The sequence below is a fragment of the Antechinus flavipes genome, chromosome 1, assembly GCF_016432865.1.
Source record: "Antechinus flavipes isolate AdamAnt ecotype Samford, QLD, Australia chromosome 1, AdamAnt_v2, whole genome shotgun sequence".
In the NCBI taxonomy this organism is placed as follows: domain Eukaryota; kingdom Metazoa; phylum Chordata; class Mammalia; order Dasyuromorphia; family Dasyuridae; genus Antechinus; species Antechinus flavipes.
Genome location: NC_067398.1, coordinates 270,599,503 through 270,624,647, shown reverse-complemented (window position 1 = coordinate 270,624,647; position 25,145 = coordinate 270,599,503). Strand labels below are relative to the sequence as shown.

The window sequence follows — 25,145 nt, the reverse complement described above, 5'->3', positions numbered from 1 at the left end:
TTATGTAGGTTATTGGATGTAGAAGCAATACAGTAGGAGAGGATAAAAGGTTAAACTGAAACTCACAGTTTAAAAAAAATCTCCTTCTTGCACTTCTTTCTAAAATGATACATTTGTGGATGATTGCTAAGTTCACAATAAAAAGCAAATGAAATGTTAGACATGAAGTTAGGAGGGTCAATGCCCCAGAGAAGAGATAGAAAACACCACACGCTCATCGCTGCACTTCTACTTTGCTAAAGTCAGGGTCCGTGAATGGGAAACATTGTATATAACATCAGATTTTCTTTTATGTACTCATTAATTATGCTAAAAATTAACCTCTTTTTAAGTTTGTTGTTCTTTTAAGTGATGGATCTCTATGAAAGGGAGGTGGTATGGGGCAGCTAGATGGTACAGTGGATAAAGCACCGGTCTTGATGTCAGGCGGAGCTGAGTTCAAATCCAGTTCAGACACATAACATTTCCTGGCTATGTGACTCTGGGCAAGCCACTTAACACCCCCCCCCCCTTCCCAAATTGCCTAGCAAAAAAAAAGAAAAAGAAAAAGAAAAAGAAAGGAAGGTGGTAGGATATGGGGAAATCTAGTAAATGTAAAAATAAAAGTGTGTGATGCTGGAAAGTCACCTAAAATTTTAGATCCCCCTCAGATAACACTATATGCTGATTTTCATTAGCAGAGGGAGGTCTTTATTGGAAATCTACTATGCCAATAAAATCAACAGATCTGGTTCAAATAAATAACAGTGATTTTGCTTAATAGCCCATCATAATGAATTTAACATTCTGAAGAACCCAATCATTGTTCCAGCACCCAAGGTAAAAAGGGTATTAACACTTTTATACGTATATAAATAAAATTCCAAGCAAAGGAATTATGCCCAAAAAAGGAGGACTGAACAAATTTATAACCAATTATCTTCAATCCTAATAAACCTCATAATCTTTCATGAAGCCCTGAAAGCCTGAGAAGTGCCAGGTATATAGACTGAATCTGACCATGTCATTTAGACTGATCTACCATCACAGGGATGAGAGATGGGAAGAAGGTACTGGCCTATGCAAAGTGGAACTCAGCTCTGAAATATGTAAAGTACATAAAGTTCCTTGCAAGAAATAATCTCTCACTCACTTTTTGACTTTATTGTCCCAGTTGCCTTTCCTGTTTTCCTCTGTGGATAAATGGGAATAAAAGGAGTACTCAACTACCATTTCTCCTTGAGATGGCTATCATACCATATCAACCTTGCTGAACACACGGAACACAGGAGCTCCAATGTCATCAGCACAGAATGTATTCTCTGGTTCTTTGACTGTAAAGTTGGTGATCATTTAAGTATACTTATGTGATCATACTGTGACCACAAAGAAGACAAGTTCCTTGGAATCAGAATACCCTAAGAGTTAAGAAATATCAGAAATAAATCAAATTCTTAGTGTCATACTTCAAACTTCCTTTCCCCCAGTCCCCAGTCCCTCATGGGCTGTTATAACAGCCCTCATACCAATCTTGTTATCCTTGTTCCATTATTCCTAACTCAACAAAGACCTGATTATCACTTTTAGTGTAATGCTAATTTTCCTAGTTCTAACTCTATAATCTGATCATCCCCTTTCCTCTACTTAAGAACCTTCTCTTTTGCCTGTGAACATCTATTTCCTTCCTGATTCTGATCAAAATAAACATTTTGCTACATATGCTTCATTAGTTTATGGAAGTTCAGACACGAAGGTAAATAAATCAAGGAGGCAGCTTGGATAGAACCCTGAACACCTGAGTTCAAATCTGACCTTAGACACTGACTAGCTGTGTGATGCTGAGCAAGTCATTTACCCTGTTTACTCCAATTTCCCCACCTAAGAAACCCCACCTTCCAAAGATGTGCAGTACTTAGCATACAGCTTTGCATGGAAGCAATTCATTAAATCTGTGTTCATTTTATAGATTTCCTTCTCCCTCTCCTTAATATGGCATTTCAAGGGCATTTGTTTCTAATATATTCAAGTTTTCATATCAGAACTTGATGAAAATATAAGCTATTCTTTGATTATTATTATTAATGGCCTCTTACCTACACATTAAGTTTTCCTTGCCAGTATTGGAGAAGGGATTTGTTGCTGTCATGATCCAACAGCATATTAGAATTGGAAAGTACTTCAGATGTCATCTATTTCAACTTGTACCTGACCAAACTTCCCTTTTACAGCATATCTGATAAATTAATAGACAACTAGCCTCCCCAGGGATGGGGTGTTCACTATTTCACTATTCTATTTTTGGATAGATAGACTTTCTAACACTTACTTCTATACTTCAGGAGTTCTTGACTTTTTTGGGGAGGGGAGGGTGGATCAGGGACCAACTCTGGCAGTCTGGTGAAGTCTATGTATCTCTTCTCAGAATATTTTTAAAGAATTCATAAGGGAAATACTAAACTTCAGAAAGAACTTAGTGAAAATAAAAACATTTTCCCCCATTCAAGTTCAAGATCCCCTAAAATCTATTCATAAATGCTTGATGAAAAACCCCTTATTTGGAAATTTGTCTCTGAAATGTACCTCTCCCTAATTCCTATTCAGTGATCTGAATTCTGTTGTAGGAGTAGTGAAACTAATCAAATGTCTCTTGCTTTAACACTTAAAATATTTGAGAAAGGTTCATATGTCCTTTTCACCCCCTCTCCTATTCCCAACCCAGAAAGTCTCTTTCAGGCTGCAAACCCAATCTGACCAATGCTCATTTCTATTATCTAGAAGAAATTAATTAGTCTTCCTCATTTTTTCTTTTTTGGTCCCTTTCCTCAGACCAAAAAAGGAAAAGTATCCACTGCACAAGACTGAAAGGGGAAGTTCAGATTAACCCTTAGTTCAAAAAAGCTTTACTACATGTCTCAAAAATCTGGGCTACTTAACCTCAATATTAGAGAATAGGCAGAAGAAATCAAGAGGAGTTTGACTTTAATTTGACTTACAATTTCTTTAATCTCATCAGATAATTCAAACTAGGAAAACTAGCTAAGCAATTCCAATTAGCCTGAAGAGAAATAATTTCAATTATATATGGGTTGGCTTTTTTTTTTTTTTAAGTGTTTTACATCCCTATGGTCTAAAATGAAAATAAGAACACTTTATAAAAAAAACTTTTCATGCATTTCAAGAGCTCATGAGCACACTTTGTACTGAAATGCAACTATAGGTACATGAAAGTCATACCACCGACAAAAGCTGATTACTAATTCCCATTATACAGTATAAATTCTAGATGACAGGAGAATTAGGCAGATGTTCATTTTCACAAAGGGCATCTACATAGCAGCTGAGGATTTCATTTTCCTTTTCCAGTCTGAGGAAAAACTTGGTAGCTTTGACACTGCTTATATTTTCTTTTTCAACAAAAAGGGGAAGGGAGAGAGGGAGAAAGGGGAAGGGAAAGAGGGAGAAGGGGGAAGGGGGGGAGAGAATATGAGATAACATTTGTCAAGTATTTAGTCTGACATATATAGTAAACACTATATAGATGCTAGTTATAGTTATTATTACGCCTCACCCTAGATCATTACTTCATTTTTACTGTTGAGTGAAAATGGAGGAAGTCATACAACCAAGCTGAATGGTTATGCTACAAATTTATGTTAATTATCTCAACTGGATCCTCACTGCAGCAAGGGAATCTTTAAATGACTCTCTAACCTAGTCACCTCAATAGTTCTTCTAAACTTTTATCTTCACTTGTCTCCCACACAACCTTCCCTCTATTCCCTTAGCTGAGATCCTGACCTCATACTTTATGAAGAGTATTTATGTTGAGTTCCTTCATTTCCTCTTTTCATTTTGCAATCTTGAGACATCATCCCCTACTATATCCTCTTTTGTTCCAGTTTCTGATGGAAAGGAGGCCCTTTTCTTCAAGGTTATACCTTTATGTATCTCCTTTTGTTTTCTAAATTTAAAATCTTACCTGTTATCTATAAAAAAATGCTTGTCTTTTCACCATTAAAAACAAATAAATCACAACAACAACAAATCCAAATCCCTTCCACTCCTCCATTCTCTGCAAAATTATTCACAAATACGATTTTTCCTCCATACTTCCTTCCATACTTCCACTTCCCTTGTCCTCAGTCTTTTAAAAAATTTAGCAATCTGGCATCTGATCACTTCACTAAACTGAAACTACTCTGCTGAAAGTTACCAATGACATCTGGATGGCCATATCTAATGGCTCATTTCAATCTTATCTTTTTTGATCTCTAAACAGTTCTTGACATCTTTTCATCCTCTATTCCTGGACATTGTCTCTTTCATAGATTTTTGTCACACTGTTCTCTTTTATCTATCTCACATAAGTGACCTCATGAATTCCCATGGGTTCAATTATTATCTTTATACAGATGGTTCAGGGGCAGCTAGCTCGTGTAGTAGGTAGAGTGCCAGGACTAGAATCAGGATGACATCTTCCTGGGTTTAAATTTGGCCCAGACATTTACTAGCTGTGTGAGCCTGAGCATGTTACTTAATTTCATTTGCTTCAGTTTCCTCATCTGTCAAAAGAGTTGGAGAAGGAAAAGGTAAACTACTCCAGCATCTGATAAGAAAACCCTAAATAAGGTTATGAAAAGTCAGATGTTACTAAAATATGACTGAAATGCAGATTATTCCCAGATCTGTATATTTAGTCTTACTCTCTCTTCTGAACATCAGTCCCATGTCACCAATTGGGAGGGCAGAAAGGGGAAAGGCACCTATTATGTGTTATATATTGTGCTAAGCACGTTACAAATATTAATTTATTTGATCCTCATAACAACCCTGGGAAGTAGGTGATATTATCATCAATCCCCATTTTATTTATGAGGAAACTGAAGCAAATAGAACTTAAGTGATTTACCCAAGATTAAAAGGGCTAGTAAGTGTCTGACATTAGATTTAAACTTAACCTGACTCCAGGGCTCTATCTACCATTCTACCTGGCTGTCGCAACTGTCATTTGGGCAATCATACTGGACATTTCAAACTGGACATCCCATGAGCATCTAAAACTCCATGTCCAAAAAATTACAACTGCTTACTCTCACTCTATGTATCAGACTAGTTGCTAAACCTTGTTGTTTCCTATGTTTACAATACCTCTTGCATGCATCTCCTTCTCACTACTCACACAGCCATAATTTTAGTTTATTTAAGCTCTCATCACCTTATCCGAACCATTTATTGCAAGTATCTCCTATTCAGCCTAACTCACATCTCTGCCAGCTACAACTATCCTTCACTCAACCACCAAAGTGATTTTTCTTAAAACCAAAACAAACAAACAAACAAAAAAAACCAACCTGTACATGAGCATATCCTTCTACTTCTCAAAAATGGAATAAAATAAAATTCCAGCTTTTCCTCAATAAGAACAAATAGAAATTCTTCTGGTTGGCATTTAACAGGAAGACTTCCTCGGTACTTTTGTATGTTATTTCCCTCTCATACATTTCATAGTCTAGCCAAAATGGCCTACTTTTATTCTTCACCCATCACACAATCCTCATCCCTGTGCTTTGTACCGGCTATCCCCCTCCCCCTATTTGAAATGCAGCCTCTTTACCTCTGCTTCTTGGAATCCCTGATTTCCTTTCACACTCAGTTCAACCACCACCTTCTTCATGAAATCCCTTCTGAACTCCCCAGAAACTAGGTACTTCTCCTCCTCCCCCATATTATACTAATAAATTTCTATGTCATCTCCTCATAAACTTCTTGAGGGAAGAGACTTATAGTGCCTGACACAGAGCAGGGACTTGGGACTTAATAAATGTCTGGTGATTGATTACAATAGACAAACTATAGAATTCTGATTTTAGGGTTATTTTCTTTTTAAAACAAGAGTGATAAAACATGTTTGCTTTTAATGTTCCATTTGATAACTGACAATCTGCAGAGCAGTAACCATGAGGGTTTTCAAGGCACTTAAATCAGCTGTTTAAGAAAAGGGAAGACACTTCTAACATGCCAGGAGTTGTACACTTGCTTCTCTGAAGAGTACAGCTCTGCTATATTTAAATTAGATGGTTCTCAGATTAAAAAATAAAAAAATAAAAAACAGGTTATTAAGAGGGTTTTATTGACATTTCATCTCATCTTATCTCATAAAAATAGTGTGGGACTTGGGTTTTGACTGACATTGATTTTTTAATGACGCTTCATTTATTCTTATAAAAACAATCTCAGGTAATGTTAATTGATAGGAATAGCAAAGAGTTATTGGATGGCATCAAGTTACCTGTACCATCAGTGTGGCATTCATGATTATATTATCCTAATCAATATTCGTTTTCTTTGTAACCTCATAGCAGGGAAAAATGCTGATGCCTTAAAACAGAGGTTCTTAAAACTTTTTTTTATATGTTCTGGATCCCTAGAGTAGCCTAGTAAAGCCTAAGGACTACTTCTAAGGTTGTTTTAAAATTTATAAAACTAAATTCATAGGATTACTAAAGAAACCAATTATGCTGAAATAATTATCAACTTTTTAATAGTTCCCTGGCTGAGGATTGGGAACCCTTTACTTAAAATAAACATATTTCCTCATCCACCATCATTCCACAGCACAGGTCATATGCAATTCTGCTTAAACTTAGTGAGATTGCTATGGGAATGATAAAAGAATTGTGATGTAAAAATTCAACACCAGGGGGTGCTCAAACATTATTATCAAGGCACTCAATAATCACATTAGAATACTCGGCCTCACCTTCTATCTATGTATATGTGTATTGTACTCACATATATTCATAAATATATATACACATACACATATTGTGTGTTTTTATTTATATACATACATATATACATAGCAAGCAAATTCAACACAATCTATATATATATGAGAATTGAGGCACAAGAATGAATTTCTGATGACAGTTTCTTTTAGATAGATGGCTACCCAGTTGTCTATGTTTTATAAAAAAGTAAAGCATTCCTCTGCAAACACTTCTGTAAAGCAAAATGTAATAAGCAGGATGTTTTTCTTGACTGAGGAGCAATCCAGGCATTCAGTTGAACTTGCCTTCTCTGCCTAATACAAATGACCTTACTTCAGTGACTAGAGGCAGAAGCCAGAGGAGGAACTTGCTGAAAGTAAGGCTGAAGGAGTTGAGACATTGAGAGTGTGGATAAGGGTGGGGAGGGGGTAGCAACAATCAGGAGCAGTTAGAGGCTAAATCCAGCTGTGAGTAACCCTCTTGGCATTTCTAGGCAGCTTCTTCTACAGGTAGAAGAAGGATTTCCAAACTGCACTAAAAATTGCTGGGTTTGGAAAAATACACCCTCCTCAAGCAGGTCTAACTTACCTTGGGGCGTTCTTCCTTTTTCAAAGCAACAGCTTCCAATTTTGCTTCATATTCTCCTTGGACTTGGTCTCTCTTCTTTAATACATTCTAGGGGGAAGAAGGATAGAAGAGAAAAAAAAGACAACTTTTTTTAAAGGACAAAAGGAATGGTCACAACACAAATCCTCTTCTCTCTTTAGTCCCCTATTAATGTGGTCATTGTCATCTCAGCATTTGGAAGGTTGAGGGACATCCTAATTCTTCACCAAACAAGTCAATTAATTTTCTTAGCCATGGGACTAAATACAAAGTTATATTATGTGATTCTTCGGGGTCTGAGGAGGGGTTTTAGATGCTCATGAGATATCCAGTTTGAAATTTCTAATTTGACTGTTTAAATGACATTTGGGGCAGCTAGGTGGCAAGGTAGATAGAACACTGGAATCAGGAAGACCTGAATTCAAATCCAGCTTCAGATACTTATTAGCTCTCTGACTCTTATTTGCTTTGGTTTCCTCATTTGTAAAATGGGAATAATATTTTTACCTACTAGTTATTAAGAGGATCAAATGAAATAATATTTATAAAGTACTTAACATAGTATCTAGCACATAGTAGGCGCTATATAAATGTTTATTTGTTCCCTCTTTATACCATCCCATTTGGAGATATGGGACTGTGGTCAGAAGAAAGACTAGGATTGGATCTACAGATCTAGAAATCATCTGCATTTCATTTTTCAGTTGTATCTGACTTTACATGAAAGGTCCTAAAATGGCTTCTGGGGCACAGTTGCTCTAGGATTCTAAAGAGATGAAAACATGTCAAAGACAGGTTCTTTATAAGGATGGGAAAAGTTAAGTTATGTCATAAATGATGGAGACAGCCCTTGTAATGGGTAATTACTAACATTATATACCTCTTCATAAATATTGAAGTGTGTTAAAAAAAAAAAACTTTTAAAAGCTAAAAGTATACTCTACAGCCACTTTAGGTAAGATAAAAACCAAACATTTTTAGACTTTTAAATATAGGTACATATTCATTTTTTCCTTAAGGGCTTTCAAGTTCTACATACTCTGGTTGATCTTTACTAACTTTCTGACCTTCTAACCTTTAGTAATTTTTAGTAACCTTTTCCATTTGTGACCTCTTTTTGCCAAGAAATTTTTTATGTGACCTCAGGTATATAGTTATATAAAATGGGTATGCAAATCAAACATTTACTGATAACAAATTATAATGCACAAAGAGTCATGAATTACAGTGTAAGAAACTGGGAAGTTAGAAAATCATAGGATTTAGAACCTAAATGTTCCTTGGAAATTATCTAATCCAACATCTTTGATTTATGAATGTGGAAAGTCAGGCCTGGACAGGTAATATAAAATCGTACAAGTAGCAAGAACAAAGATAAGATTCACACTCTCAGATTTGAGAATGTATCTCGTTTGTAAATTTCAATCATTGGTGCTTTCTGGAGATGATAGAGGGGATGCAAAATAGGGTCTCCTGGTCTTGCACTTTAAGCACCCCGTGAGATTAAGTTGCAGAAGTTGTATCAGCAATGGTACTTAGCAATCAAGGACTAGCTTGGGTGGGATATGGAGTCTGAAAATTGCTTGCATCCAGTCTTGAAAAAATTTATGGTTAAATAAGAAAGATGAGACCAATGGATTAATGCTGTCCTGGAGATAATTAGATAACAGCTGTCTCCAGCAAATGGAATCCTGTAACCTTATATTCATACACACTCATGCACCTAGAGGTATAAAGAGAGAGCACTAAGTAAGTCCCTACTGTATTATATCATCTAGATTTCGTTGATTTGTTAACAACTACCCACATTTATGCAGCATTTTTAAATTTGCAAATTCCTCTTCTCGCTTATCTACCTATCTATCTATCTATCTATCTATCATAACCATCTCTAGTTATATAGACAGAGCAAAAAATTACTGCTGGGACTGAAAATAGGGAAAAGAAACAACTATTAAAAAGCAGTAGATCTCTGCTTCAAAGGCCTTACAGCTCTCAATTCAACACTTCACAAGTCAATGATGGTTAGGATAATCCCTTCATCAACACAGACAACCATCTCTTTATAACTAGGAAGTTGTCCTTCATTAGGCTAAATGGTCGAAAAACTTTAAATGTCCCAAGGCCAAATCTTCCCTCCCCCACCCCTCAAAAAAGCAGACTGATAATTCTTGACATAGTCCCTTTAGTGGGCCCACGAAGACTAGAGAGAAGATATTAGGAAGTGATAAAGAGATCAAAGACTGCAAGGAAGTCAAGGAGGAGGCCAAGGGTAATGAAAAATGAGAAAGGCTATTGGATTTGACAGCTAAGATATCATTAATAATTTTGGAGAGAAGCAGTTTCAAATAAATAAAATAAAGGTCTGATAGCAAAGTACTACAGTGGATAGAGCACTGGGCCTGGAAACAGGAAGATCTGAGCTCCAATCCAGCTTCAGACACTTAGTAGATGTTTGACCTTGGGCAAGTCATTTAACCTTACTTGCCTCAGTTCCTCATTTGTAAAAATACGAACACAACGGAGAAGGAAATGGAAAAACACTCTAGTTTAATCTTTGCCAGGAAAATCCCATGAACAAAGTCCATGGGGTCAGCTAGAGTTGAATAGAACTGAATGATTGAATGAAGATCTAATATCCAAGATATAAAGAGAAAGCATGGATTAAGATCAGCCTTGGAGTCAAAAAGACCAGTTTAAGTTCTAACCCAAACACATCCTGAGGCATTTGCATGAAGGCAAAAAGTAGTATAAGTCAGAAGAATAAATGGGTTGTCAATGGAGAAAGTACAGAGACCTCATCTTGTGGCAGGGAGAATACAATTATTATTATACACATTTTACAGATGAGGAAGCTGAGGTTGCAAAAAAGTCTAAGTAAATGATGAAAAGTCAGAGAGTTAACAAATTTCTGAGGAGGAATTCAAAATCAGATATTCTCTCCAAATTAGGGTATGAATTTTCTCTCCACCACCTTGTTATAAGTAAAGCAGTTTTCAGATCCCTGGAACTCCAGTGCTGAGGCACTTTGCCAAGTAATTTAATCATTACAACAACTCTGTGAAGTGAATATGACAGGTATTATTCTTTTGGTTTTACTGTTAAGGAAATTGATATATATCACTGGAATTTTTTTTTTATCTTTGACCTTCTTGGCATATATATTATTTATACTGAGTCAATTGCTTTTATTGCTCTAGGTCAAAGAATACAAACATTTTAATCAGTTTGTTAGGATAGTTTCAAATTTCTTTCCAGAATGAATGGACCAATAGATAGGTTCAATAATGCATTTTTCCCCAATATTAACTATTACCTTCTTTTGTCATTTTTGTATATCTGTTGAGTAGAGGTGAAACCTTAAAGCTCTTTTGCTTTAAATTTGTCTTACTATTAGTGATCTTGAGTCATAGTTAATGGCTAATGAAGGCTATTAATATCTGGCTGTTAATAGTTTACAACTGTTCTTGCCTATAGGGTAATTTATCCAATTATCTACTGGGAATGGCTTTCAGTTTTGAATACACATGAGTCCCCTGTATATCTTGGATAGAGTCATCATCAATAATTGATGGTAAGCTGGTTTTTCCCCCAATCAATCACAGAGGACAACTGAATTTCAATTCCCTGTTCTATCCTGTCATTTTAAAAGCTTTAACAAAACATTGTTTATAAAAAGCTAAAGTAAAAACAAAAACCAGCCTTTTTGCCTATCTGTCCAATTATACTCTCATGGTGGGGAGCTGCCTCCTATCACAGAAAAACTATCACTGATCTACATGATTGAAATGATGAGGATCAGGATAATATCATCATTGCATACTCAAAGAATAAGCATTTATTAAGCACTTGTCATGTCCTCAGCATTACTATACTTTGAATAGACCTGTGTGAATTGGATCAACCATGCTAGAAAACAATGTGGAATTCTGTGAGAAAAGTTCCTACAAGGTTCTATGTCCTCTGACCCAGTGATCTCCCACAATGGGTATGTATCCCAAAGAAGTCTAAAATAGATAACTCTAATATACATCAAAATCACAATGTTTGTGGCAGTAAAAAGAAGTGTCAAAAACTGTGATACATGAATATAACAATGTTTTTACATCATAAAAAACAATAAATATGAGCATAAAATAAGTGTAAAGGACCATCTAGACAGGAAAAGACAATAAGGAAGGCTGGAGGGGATGTGGAAAACTGGGACACTAATACATTGTTGGTAGAATTGTGAACTGACTCAACCATTCTGGAGAGCAATTTGGAATTATGCCTAAAGAGTTATCAAACTATGAATACCCTTTGATCCAACAGTGTTTCTAATGGACCTATATCCCAAAGAGATCTTAAAGGATGGAAAGGGACCCACATGTGCAAAAATGTTTGTGGCAGCCCTGTTTGTAGTGGCTAGAAACTGGAAATTGAATGGATGCCCATCAATTGGAGAATGGCTGAATAAATTGTGGTATATGAATGTTATGGAATATTATTGTTCTATAAGAAATGATCAGGAGTGTGATTTTAGAAAGGCCTGGTGGAGAGACTTACATGAACTGAGACTAAGTGTAATGAGCAGAAACAAGAGATCATTGAGCATGACAACAGCAATATTATATGATGATCAATTCTGATGGATGTGACTCTTTTCAACAAAGAGATAATTGAGGCCAGTTCCAATGATCTTGAGATGAAGAGAGCCATCTATACTCAGAGAGAGGGTTGTGGGAATCACAACATAGCATTTTCACTCTTTTTGTTGTGGTTTTCTTGAATTTTATTTTCTTTCTCATTTTTTTCCTTTTTGATCTGATTTTTCTTGTGGAGCAAGACAAATTTTATAAATATGTTTGTCTACATTGGAATATATATATATATACATTTTTTTTTTTTTTTTACCATGTTTAAGATATATTGGATTACTTGCCATCTAGGGGAGAGGATAGAGGGAACGGGAGGAAAAATCAGAACACTAAATTTTTCAAGGGTCAATTTTGAAAAATCATCCTTGCATATGTTATGAAAATAAAAAAATAAATAAAAAAAGAAAGAGCCATTTAATAGAGTGAAGAAGTAAAACAAGAGAACATATTTACAACTGTGAGATCTGATTACATGGATGACTAATCTAGGTTTCTTAACACAAATGATGAACCATTTCCTTCTTCATCATAAAAAAGTAGTGGGTAAAAGGTATGAAGTGTTGCATAGTCTTTTAGGCTGGTTATGGAGGGAGAGGTGAATTCTTTTGGAGTGTATACTTTCTAATTTTTCTTTTTGTATCATCAGTGCTTCGCATACAGTAAGTGCTTAATAAATGTTTTATTCATTCATTCATACTCAATCTCTGTCACATATTCCTATCCCCCATTTCTCATCTAGAAGCACACATATGGTTCTTTTTATATCAAAACACAATTCACATTTATATCTTACCACCTGGACTTCCTTGGGAAAGGCAAACATACATACCAGTGTTCAAAAAAACTCTAATTCCCTTTATAATGTAAACAATATTCACCAAGAGGCTAGAATTATGTTATTTACACAAAGGTATTAAGTGGTAAAAGTTGGAGGCCAGCCTCAAGTAAATATTTACTACAAAACTATTCAATGTTGCATAAACAGTCAAATAAATCATTGTGTTAGTAGGGTTTTGCTTAGTTGTTTCTCCTTTAAAAAAAAGGCTAAAGAAAAGGCCCATGAGGAGTTGGGGAAGAAGGGACAGACACAACTGGAAATGGCTGTGATGAAAAAAAAAATTTATCAAAAAATTTTTTGAACCATTAAAATAAACATCCATTTTCTTCTTATAAAATGGAACTGCTTTGGATTTTTCCTATTTGCCATATTTTTTTTTCCCTAAAGAAGAATGAATAAACCAGAGAAAGCTAACTGTATTTTTATATCTGAAAAGAACCAATTAATACCCTTTTATTTGGAATCTCTGAATCAAAGAAAGGGCCATAAAGAGGCAAATCTGATCTCATAGATCTCACTATGAGAGGATGACACCCACAAATTATATATGGCTTTGAAAGTATCTAAATCAAAAGGAAAATGATGGGTTAATTAAAAAAAAAAAGGTTGAGAGAGAAGTGGTGGGTGGAGAACTCAAATTATATAAACTATCCTCCAAATTTTAGTGTAGAGTATCCCAAAAGTCATAGAGTTTTAAGAATTAAAAGCTGCATTAAACTTTTGGAACACCCTATATCTTAAGGAAATTTATTTATACCAGAAAATTCAGGACAAAAAGTATTGGAGAGTTAAGTATAGAAGGCATTTATTTGAGTGAGGATCCATGGAGGTAGAAACAAAAACAATGCTGTCATCAAAGTGTACCTGAGACTACTTAGGAAGGAAGATGAAACAGATGAGATATTTAGGAGGCATTCTACATCTTGCATGGATGTAAGACATGGCAGAGTTAGGGTATTTCAAATTAGGGGGACACTAATTGAGCAGAAACAGAATAACTAATATGACTCTAATTTGCCTTGATAATCCTTCAGCCAAACATTTATTAAGTAACTATCGTATGTCAGAAAACAAAACAAAACCAACGTTCTATTCTGGATATGAATCTTTACAAAAAGAAACAAATTGGTGCAGGATAGAAATCATGGAACCCACAAAAAACTAGAAAGTAATAACTACATCATACTTGTGACAGAGAAGGTATCAGGCATACATACGTTTTAGATTTTGGGAGAGTAAATTTCAAATAGTTAAGAATAAGAATAGTTAGGATTCCATGGACTATCATTTTCTGAAATCCTCTCAAGGAGGAGATTCTGAAATCATAAAAAGAAATGTTTGATAAAGGAAAAAAAATTATCTAAAGACACATCAAGGGAATCATCAAGAAATTGATTTTTGTTTCAAATCACTTAACATTAGAGAAATGACATTTAAAACAATTGCATTTCATCCTAGCAAAATTGACACACACACCCCACCCCCTTCTTGCCAAAAAATAAATAAAAACAAAATGGTAACTAATGGAGGGGCTAGGTGAATACTGATACAGTAATGTACTGTTGGTGGAATTCTGAAATGGTACAGCCATTTCAAAAAGCAATTTGGAACTATGCCCTCAAGGGTAGTCAACTGTGCAAATGCTTTGATCCCAATAATACCACTTTTTAGCCTACACCCCCAAAGAGATCAAAGAAAAACAAAAAGTACCCATATGTGCAAAAACATTTAGAACAGCTCTTTTTTATAGTAGCAAAGAAATGGAACTAAGGAGGTGCTCATCAATTGAGAAATTGACTGAACAAATTATGGTGGATAAAAATGATTCAATACAATAGTACAATAGTACTTACCTGCCATCTGGGTAGGGGGGTAGAGGAGGAGGAGATAATTTGGAACAGAAGGCTTTGGAAGGGTCAGTGTTGAAAAATTACCCATGCATATGTTTTGTAAAGAAAAAGCTTTGACAAAAATAAATTTAAAAAAAAATTTTTTTTTTTTAAGAATTAATTAGAATTAAACAAAAATACTATTGTGTTATAAGAAATGTCTAAAGATGGTTTAGAGAAACCTGGGAAAACTTATAAGAAATGAAGGTGAGTAAAATGAGTAGAATCATATGATAACCATAATATTATAAACAACAGTGAGACTTGGAAACTCTGATTATTAACATTATGATCAACCATAATTACTGAAGCAGCAATAATAAAGTATGTCAATTATCACCTGATACAGAGATGACAAGAGTAGGGTGGGTAGAAAATGAGAAATACTTTCAGTTCTGCTCAATGTGAGGATTAGTTTTGCTTGACTACTCTTATCAGTTTTATTTTTTTTTAATGGGGGAAGATAAAAAGAAAAAAAAAAGATTTTTAACTGGAAAAATATCTAATTTAAAATTTCGGGTTTTTAGAAGACACATCTAGATAATGGAACAATTTTGAGATTGCTAAAATGGTCAAAATGAATTGCGTCTGGCAAGAAGAATTATGGACAAAAAAAGAGGTGGTTTTTGTTGCTGTTGTTTTTTAAAACTATAGTAGGGAAAAATGGAGGATCAAAACTAACTAACTACAGAAAGAAGGCAGATCTGTCCAATGTTCATTTGGCTCCTTTCCTATTCCCCTCCAGCCCACCCCTATACTCTGCTAAATGGGCTGAAAGGGTAAAAATTACAAAAAGCCCAAGGTATGGGAAGAATATACATGTGTCACTGCTGTCAGTACTGCTGTCTTTACTGTCAGTGCTCTTTGAAAGATCATGGATAAGGAAGAGCCAAGATGGCAAAATACCAGGAAGCAAAATGGTAGACCAAGTTCCCATTCTTAGAACTTCAAAGAGACATAGAAAATGCATCAAACTAAATCCTGATAGAGAAATCAATAAAAGAATCACATGAGTCTTTTGTCTAGCCTAGGTTGCCATAGAGAGACAGAAGTCTTTGGACACTGGGGAAAGAGACTGTATATTATGATAACAGAAGGTACAATACTGAAGCCCTGTGACAGGGACAGATTTCAGCTTTATCACCCACTAGCCAGTTTTGGATCATAGATTCAGATGGACTAAGAGTATTGCATGGACTGTATTGGGCATAGATTTCCCAGATAAGAAGATACTGGATGAAGTGTATCAAGAAGCAAGTAGCAATAGTTTGGCTCAGTCATCAAGAGCAGAGAAAGATTTCAGGTACAGTACCCAAGCCAGCTTATCAAGGAATAACCAAGGCAGAAAACCCACACCAAAGGAAGTCTTCAGTTCTGTCACTGAACCAGTAGATCTGCCTAAATGATTAATAAGGACCAAATCCAATAGCAGTTTATTGTTGCCAGTGTAGAATATTGTTTAGATTGACTATATATATTCATGATGAGTTTCTTAAAGTAATATTTTACTTTTCCCCAATTATATATAAAAACAACTTTTAACATTTTTTTTTAAGGTTTAAGTTCCAAATGATATCCTCCCCTCTCCCTGAGATGATAAGCAATCTGACATAGGATATACATATAAAACATTTTCATATTAGTCATTTTGTGCAAAAAGATAGGGAGGAAGGAAGGAAAAAAGGAAGGAAGAAAAGAAAGAAAGGAAAGAGGGAAGAAGGAAAGGAGGAAGGGAAAGAGATGGAAAAAAGGAGGAAGAAAGGGAGGGAGGGAGGGAGTTCATTCTTTGGAAGTGAATAATTTGTAATGTGCTTTGAAAGATACATTTTGGCTAATTAAAACAAATACATGTATATATTTTAAATAATTTTTTTTGGAAAAAATATACATAAAACATACTTTTAAATTTAATCTACATAATAATCTAATCATTAATCTCCATTACTACCATAGGTCTAAACAACCAATAAAATAATTAACTCAAATCCTTGATTTGTATGTAGCATTTGCTGATTTCTAAGAAGAAAATTCCAGAAGGCTCATTCTGAAAATTTAACCAGAGGCTCTCATTGGTTCAAGCTGACCTGTTGGCTAACCATGTGTACTTGCAGATCTTCTAGAGGAATCTCAACTTTGTGCCACATTCTTTCATTTTTATCACTTTGTAACTTATCCAAGATTGATATTTCACTTTTAATTTCTACTCATGACCACACAGCTGAAGGTATTAACATATACCAGCCAGATCCAGCATGGATATGGTTAGAATTTCACCTTACTATGATCTTTTCCAATAATGTTATTTCCAATAATGAATTGCATGTGAAAGCATAAACCACCTGCAATACTGCTGAATTTGCTCTGATTCGACCATATGTACTCATATTCAATTTCTCTAATAATAATCAGTACACAGCTGCTAGGGAGCTAACAAGGTTCACAGAGCAGCCTATGGGTTCATGAATCTGAGCAAAGGCAAATCAGTATTGATGTGCCACACAATCTTCCCTTCATTACAACAAACTATAGGCAACTGAGATAATTGACCACAGCAATCTACAACATACGTGGAATCAGACTAAATCTAAATACTTCAAATCCCTTGCTCCTATATGCTCAATTTGAATGATTGCTGATGTAAGACATACTGATGTGAAACTGTTGCAAACACACCTTGAAACAAAACCAAAACCATATTTATTTCTTATTGCAAATGATAAGCAATGGATAAACTAATTCTCACATGATTTATTTTCATGAAATTTAGGAAACTGTTTCTTCCACTTGTCACTTCGCCATTGAATATCAAATGCTGTGTATTCTACAAACTTTTAAATGACAAATATTCTCTTGAAAAAAATTTAATTCACCTCCATCAATTTAAAATGATGAAAGAGGAAGAAGCAACACTAAAAACAGGGGGAATATTTTCTGGAGGAATATTTTTTAAGCAATGGAATCTACCTGTCTTTATGTCACTAAAACTTATCACTTAGCACATCAGTGACCCTTTCCACATCCTGTCTCAGTCAATTTCATCATCCCAAAGATCACTGCATTCTTTCCTAGTCAGGGCTCTTACAAATGACTGTATGGATTTGTTTATGGAACAGAGAAGCTGTAGAGGATCTATTGTCTTCTAATTGGAAAGTTTTTCTTCTTATTTGTAAGGCTTTCATGCTCAGCATGCATTAAGTTCATGTTTCAGAATTTCCCAGGGCTCACAAGTAATAGCTTCCTGGTTGAATGACATTGAACCAGAAACCCCTGTGAGGAATTACCCTTTTCTCACAGCATGATTAACCTATATTTTTCCATGCTCTGGTTGTTAAACAAGAAACTTAATATATGTGCCTCATGGGGCTAGAGGTGGGGAAAAGACACAAGGTTCATGTCTTATAGAGACACTTCAATTAAATTCTTATACAAATTTGGGGTACACTAATATTTTCATCAGAGTAGTGGTAATTAAAGCTCCCCTACACTGACATAGTTTTTTTTTTTTTAATTATTCACTGAAAAATACACAGTGGCCTCCTATGAGATTGTATGAGCATGGGAGATGGCATGGGATATGGTATGTCAAATTCAGAGATTAACTAGGAATCATCCAAGGCCATAATGTAAAGTTGAAAAAAACTCAATAAGTACAAAGTTCAAAAGCCAGGCTATGGAGTTAAGCAACATGAAACTATTAAAAGTTTTGTGAGCAGGGTATGGACATGGTCAGATAGGTGATTTATTCTGGCAGAAGATTATTCTGGCAGTAATGTGTAAAAAAAAAAAAAAATTGGAGAAAAGAGAAATGAGAACCAGGAGACCCCACAAGGAGACCATTACAACAGCTCAAGTGAAAGGTGCTATTGTCCCAAAATTAGGGTGATGGCTGGAAAGAAAAGGACTGATTAAAAAAGTTGTAGTAGAGAAATAATCAGCAGATTTGGCAAAAGTCTTTTATCTAGAGAGTATGGCTAGGTGGTGCAGTGGTTAGCGTGCCAGTGATTAGAGTTCAAATCTGACTTCAATCACATACTTCTTGTGTGATCCTTGGCAAATCATCTAATTCTGTTTGCCTCAGTTTCATCATGTATAAAAGAAGCTGGAGAAAGAAATAGCACACCACTCTAGTATCTTTGCCAAGAAAACTCCAAATGAGGCCATGAAGAGTTGGAAAAACATTGGAAGGGAGATGGAACAATCAAATTCAAGAAATGCAAGAATTGCAAGATGACTATATGGGTAGAGTAGAGATAAATGGTAAAGAGTTTTAGAGGCCAAGCTATAGGATTTGCATTTACCTATAGTTTACCATAGAAAATACACTATCAAATATGACTGGAAATTTTCAGGTCTGTGGGAAAGAGATGATGGCAACAACAAAAATAAAAAAGGGGTAAGTATGACATGAGAAATGGGTTCAATTTTGGATATGTAAAGTTGGCAGGGAGGTTGGCACACCCAGGAAGTATTCAATAGGTAGTTGGAGATATACAAGATATACAAATTTAGACCAACAGAGAGATTAAAAAATTATCTATGGAGAGCTAAGTGAATCCATGGGAGTAAATGAGTTTACCATGGTCAATAGAGAAAGAGAGGAGAAAGACTGAGGACAGGGCCTTGAAGGATGCTTATATTTAAAAATCAAGAGATGGATCCAGCAAAGGAGGTTCAGAAAAAATGGTTAGACAGGTAGGAATAGAACCAGGAAAGGGCAGTCACAAAAGCCAAGGAAAGAGAAAATTTCTAGCAAAAAAGAAGTTAATGGTATCAAAAATTTCTTAAGTCAAAGAGACTGATCCAACCATTTTGGAGAGCAATATGGAATTATTCCCAAAGAGTTATTGAACTGCCTATACCCTTTGACCCAGCAATACCACTACTAGGCCTATGTCCAATGATTACAGGAAAAGGAAAAGATCCTTAAGTCTAAAAAATTTATGGCAATTGTCTTTGTGGTAGGATAGAACAAGAAATTGTAGAGATGCCCATCAATTGAGGAATGGCTGAATAAGTTGTAATATGAATGTTAAGACTTGAATGAAATAATGAAGAGTGAAACGAGCAGAACCAAGAAAATATTGTATACAGTAATAGCAATATTGTTTTAAGAACAACATTGAGAGATTTAAGTCATTTTGGCTATTGACAGGAACTATGAAGGAAGATACTACCTGAATCCAGAAAAAAAACTGATAAATAGAAATTATATATAGAATGATTTTACATGTACATGTATAAAATGGTAGTTATCTATCATTAGAGCAGGAGGGAATAGAAAAAAGAAATTCACATGATTATTATACATTTAAAAAGAAAGCAAGTTGTATATAAGAAATTTGCAGCTCATATACAACCATCTTTTTAAAAAATTCTACTATGATCGCTTTATTTCATGAATTAAAATGAAATAAAATTTTTAGAAAAGAGTCAGATGAGGAAGACTGATAAGATCATTGGATTGGTTGTTAACAACTAATAATCTGTGAGAGAAATTAAATGAACAAAATAGATCTAGTACCTGCATTTAAGTTTATAATCTGTTAGTACAGAATTTTTATTTTAAACTTTTAAGGTTATGGAGAAGAGAGAATACAGTAGTAGTAATGATAAAGTCAGTGTTTATATAGTGCTTTAAGATTTACAAAACATTTTATTTATGTTAACTCATTTGATCCTCTTAATAATCCTATTACTATTATTATTCCTATTTTACAAATGAGGAAAATGAGACTGAGAGAGATTAAGTAATTTGCCCTAAGATCAAGTCCTAGGTTCCCTGCACTGTGATAATTAGTTGCTTCAAAAGCTAGTTAAAAAAAAAAAAAAAAACTAGTTAAAAGTTGTTACAAAATAAGCTCCATTATTTGGAGACCCTAGATACAAGCCACCTGGCTATCTGATAGCAGGCAAATCAATTACTCTCCCAGTATCTCCTAGCAACTTTCTAGGATTTAGGGTTCCTCAAACTACGGCCCACGGGCCAGATGTGGCAGCTGAGGATGTTTATCCCCCTCATCCAGGGCTAAGAAGTTTCTTTATTTAAAGGCCCACAAAACAAAGTTTTTGTTTTTACTATAGTCCAGCACTCCAACAGTCTGAGGGAAGTTTGAGGACCTTGCTAGGCAATTGTAGCCCTGATAAAGGGAGTTTCCTTTCAGATGTTCCTTACATCAGTGACATCCAGGATCTGGACCCAAAAGTTTATAGGCCTACTTCATCATTATTGTAAAGGAAAACAAAATATAAGCAGCACATTTAGGGGGAAATCCTCCTGTGGAATTTGTTTTCACTGACAGCCACAGACAGTATCAATTTTTCTTGCAAAAACATACACATGGCTTCTCCCTGTTGTAAGACCAGGGCATTTTCCTTCATGTGTGAGACACCAAAATTCAGGATTACTGTGCCAAGAATGGGCTTCTCTATTTTTGATGTGTTGAGAGTTAGCTAATGGAGAAAGCCACAGGAGGTGGATTTTTGGGAATGGCTTTCTCCTCCCTGCTCTCCCCAGCACATATTATATAATCACAGAGCTCTGGTGAACAGATTTGGGGTTTACACAGTAAACTGAAATGAATTCCTTTCTCATCCCAAATATATGTTAGATTGAGGAATAATTTTTTCCAAATTGGAGAAGATAGACTGGCAGCAAACATGTTCTTGGATAACACTTGGTTAGGGGTTTTCTGCCAAAAAATAAAGATGGAGAAGGGAGGCTTTCAATTTTATGCTCCAAGCTGAACTCAAGCCACAAACTTCTCTACCCTCAGTAAAAGTTACCCAATTATCTGACTCCAGTTAGAGGTTTTGAGACACAGAACTAAGATTCCAGGATCACAAATTTAGAGACAGAGTTTAAAGATTACTTAAATTTCCTTGTTCTACAGATGAAGAAGGTGAAATGTATAGAACCGACTGGTGTTACTGGAACCTAGGTCCTCCTAGAGCCAAGTCAATGTTCTGTTCATTATACCATGCTGCCTCCTTATGACAGTACTGATGATCCTTGAAAACCACATGCCTTTCACAAGATGTCATCCTGAAAATATACTTTTCCCTTGTTGAACTTTCTTTCTCAGTTTTATTCTATATCATATCTCAGATAAGATTTTCTTCTCTCTCCCTACCAGATTCCCCACTCCCACTGACCCCCACTGTTGTAGATATCACTAAAAATTATAATTAAAAATAAATAATCCAATATCATAATACTTTAAAAGATTACTCTGGAGCTCTTTTCAATTCATCCTATTTCATTCTATATAAATGTAGTTAAATGCTACCATGGTTTTTTCCAACATAGAATTTGAAGTCAGGAAGAATCTTAGAAGTCATCATTTTAGAGCTAAAGAAGCTAAAACATAGAGGGGGGGCAAGCAACTCACTCAGAGTCACACCATTAATAAGGGAGAATTTAAATCCAGCACTCCTCTGCATTTAGCTTTTAAAGCCCTTCATAACCTGTCCCTTTCCTACCCTATTCTAGGTTTCTTACATCTTTCTCTTCTGAAAGTACTTTGTGATTCAGAGATTCCACCTTCTAGCTCAGTAGAATTTATGGGCTAACTTCCATGCCTGGAATTCTTCCCTGCTCATCTCCACTTCTAGGCTTCCCTGCCTTCCTTTAAGTTTCAAATAAAATCACACCCTTTTCAAGATGCCTTTTCCTGGTCCCCTTTAAAGCAGATATCTTTCCACAGTTAATTATTTACAATTTATCCTTGTTTTATCTTGCATATAGGTTGTTTGCCTATTGTCTCCCCCTCATTCAAGATGATTCTGCCTTTTTTTTTTTTTTTTTATTCCTGGCACTTGGCACAGTACTTAATACATGCTTGTTATCTTTTAGCTTTTCTCTTCAAACTCCAGCAAAATAAACTTGTACAAAAGTGACTGTGGTCTAACATCATCAATAACTTAAACTCTACCTGTGAAATTCCTTTGCACACTAACTGCAACAACCCAATTTGTCTCAGAAGTCTTCTTAGTGTCCCAGGGCATGGGATATCTATTTCTGCATTAAGTGTTGGCACTTCTAATTTCACCTTTAATTTGTGCACTATGTTCAGTATTTGTTGTCACCTTGCCTGTGTTTCCATATTGCTTGCTTATGACCCTACTGAATCACAAAGCTCTGAATCCTATCACATGTAGACAAATACGTAAATGCTTGTAGGAATGATGAACAAAAAGAGTATAATAAACTGACCTTCATGGACTCAGAGTACAAAATGTACTCCCTGAGCACCGGCAAAAAGTCTTCTGTCATATCATCAGTCAGATCTTCCAGAGCAGTGCAACAGTTGCCAATACAAGCTGAAACTCCCTCCAGGGGCTCCTCCAGCTCCATTTCTAATCCACCCCATGTGGAGTACACGGGTCCATATTCTCTGAGTTCTACAAGGTATTCTAAAAAAGGAAAAAATATATAATTAGTAAGGTCTGGCTGGAAAGTAATGGACACGTTTACATAAGTAGGAACCCTAGGCATAGATACAGTTGCCCCTGTCAGATTTCCCCATAAGAATTAACCATAAAATGAGACACCATGATGATTTTTCTTGTTTGGTTTGTTTTGTTTTTGGAAAGAAGAGTAAATGATAGTAGAAAACTGTTTGCATCTAACTTATAAATTCTGAGGCTCCTAGGTCAAAAATCTAAGTTTTTGATATCTTGGAACTTGTGGACTTAAAAAATCCCCAAAACATTTTGACAACTACATTGCAACATAGTTGGTTTATTTTGTAATCCTATTTAAGTTATTTTTTGATTTAAAACATCATTCTGAGAAGGGTTCCACAGGTTTCATCCCTGGCAAAGAGGCTCAGGACATAAAACAGATTAAGAAAGTTTGTTTTATGAGGCTCTATTATAATTGGGTAGTTATATTAATACATATATATTTAGTTCCTTCAGGGAATATATTATACTTTGATGGTGCTTAATAAATGCATGTTGAACTATATTGAATAAATTTTATTTGTTGAATGCAAATAAATATATGTATTTTGCAATGTATATTTTATATATACATATATTTGGGTTTACACATGCACATACAAATATAAAGAAAATTATGGCAAGAATTTCCTCAACAGCCATACACTTGTGAACTAGTCTACCCATTCTGGAGAGGAATTTGGAACTAGGCCCAAAGGACTATAAAATTGTGCATACTGAGCAATACCACTACTAGATTCAAAGACATCAAAGAAAAATGAAAAGGACCTATAGACAAAAATATTTATAGCAGTTCTTTTTGTAGTAGCAAAGAATTGGCAACTGAGAGAATGCCCATCAACTGGGAAACAACTTGTAGTATATGAATGTGATGGAATATTATTGTGGTCTAATAAGTGATTAGCAAGATGGTTTCAGAAAAACTCAGGAACACTTAAGTAAACTAATACAAAGTGGACTAAGCAGAACCAGGAGAAAATTATACACAGTAACAACAATGTTATATGATGATCAAGTGGTAATGATATAAGTATTTTGAGCAATACAACTATTCAAGACAATTCCAAAGAATTCACTATGAAAAATACTGATCCTCTCCAGAGAAAGAAAAGATAGAATCTGAATACAGATTGAAGCATACTTTTTAAATTTTCTTTTTTTGGGAGAGAGGGGGACAAAATGGAAATATGTTTTGTAGGGCTTTACATGTATGTTCTATATCAAATTGCTTGCCTTCGCATGGAAGGTAAGAAAGGAAGAAAACAATACTTGGAATTCAAAATTTTTAAAAATTAATGTTAGGAAATATTTTTACATGTCATTGAGAGAAATAAAGTAAAATAGAGAGAGAAAACAAAAAGAAAAGTCATATCTAATATTTATCTATGACCTATTCAGAACAGGCAAGAAAAGTTTCCTTTGTTTTTCTTTAATTACACACACACACACACACACACACACACACACACACACTTCTCTAATCATAGAATGTTAGAAGTTTTGGAGATTTTAGAAAGCATCTTTTCTACCCACCTCATTTTTACAAATAAAGAAATTAAGAAGTAAAATGGGTTTCCCCAAGGAATACAGAACCACAGCACCAACATAGGACAATATGTCTTGACCTGACGTTTAGTTGACTTTGCTTCCTGACCATTTTTTTTTAAGTAGGGCATGAGACCCTGAATTATAAATTTGCATTAAGTGACTGCTAAAATCCTATACCAAAGTCACACTATGGCCAGATCATTAATTTCATATTAATGGAAAAATGGGAAAATTGCCAGTAGACCCATTCTAGTAGCTATAGTTGCTTAATCAAGAGGAAAAAATTCCCCATTGTCTGCTGTGGGAAAAGTTATCAAAATGAAGCATATACGTCATGCTCCTTTAGGATCAGGTTTCACCAATGAAGTCTTTGATGCCACTCTCGTTTTTAACAATAAATAAAAAATTTAAT

The 25,145-nt window shown here is 35.1% G+C and overlaps 1 protein-coding gene across 1 annotated transcript in view; it reads right to left on the bottom strand.

The window, feature by feature from the left end:
- SNX30 (sorting nexin family member 30) overlaps positions 1 to 25,145 on the bottom strand; it is a 191,131-nt gene that overhangs the window by 18,356 nt on the left and 147,630 nt on the right. The window contains exons 6-7 of the mRNA XM_051961344.1: positions 22,935 to 23,134; positions 7,338 to 7,424 (exon numbers count right to left, since the gene is read on the bottom strand). Of these exons, the coding sequence (XP_051817304.1) occupies positions 7,338 to 7,424; positions 22,935 to 23,134 (287 nt within the window). The remainder of the gene's footprint in view (positions 1 to 7,337; positions 7,425 to 22,934; positions 23,135 to 25,145) is intronic.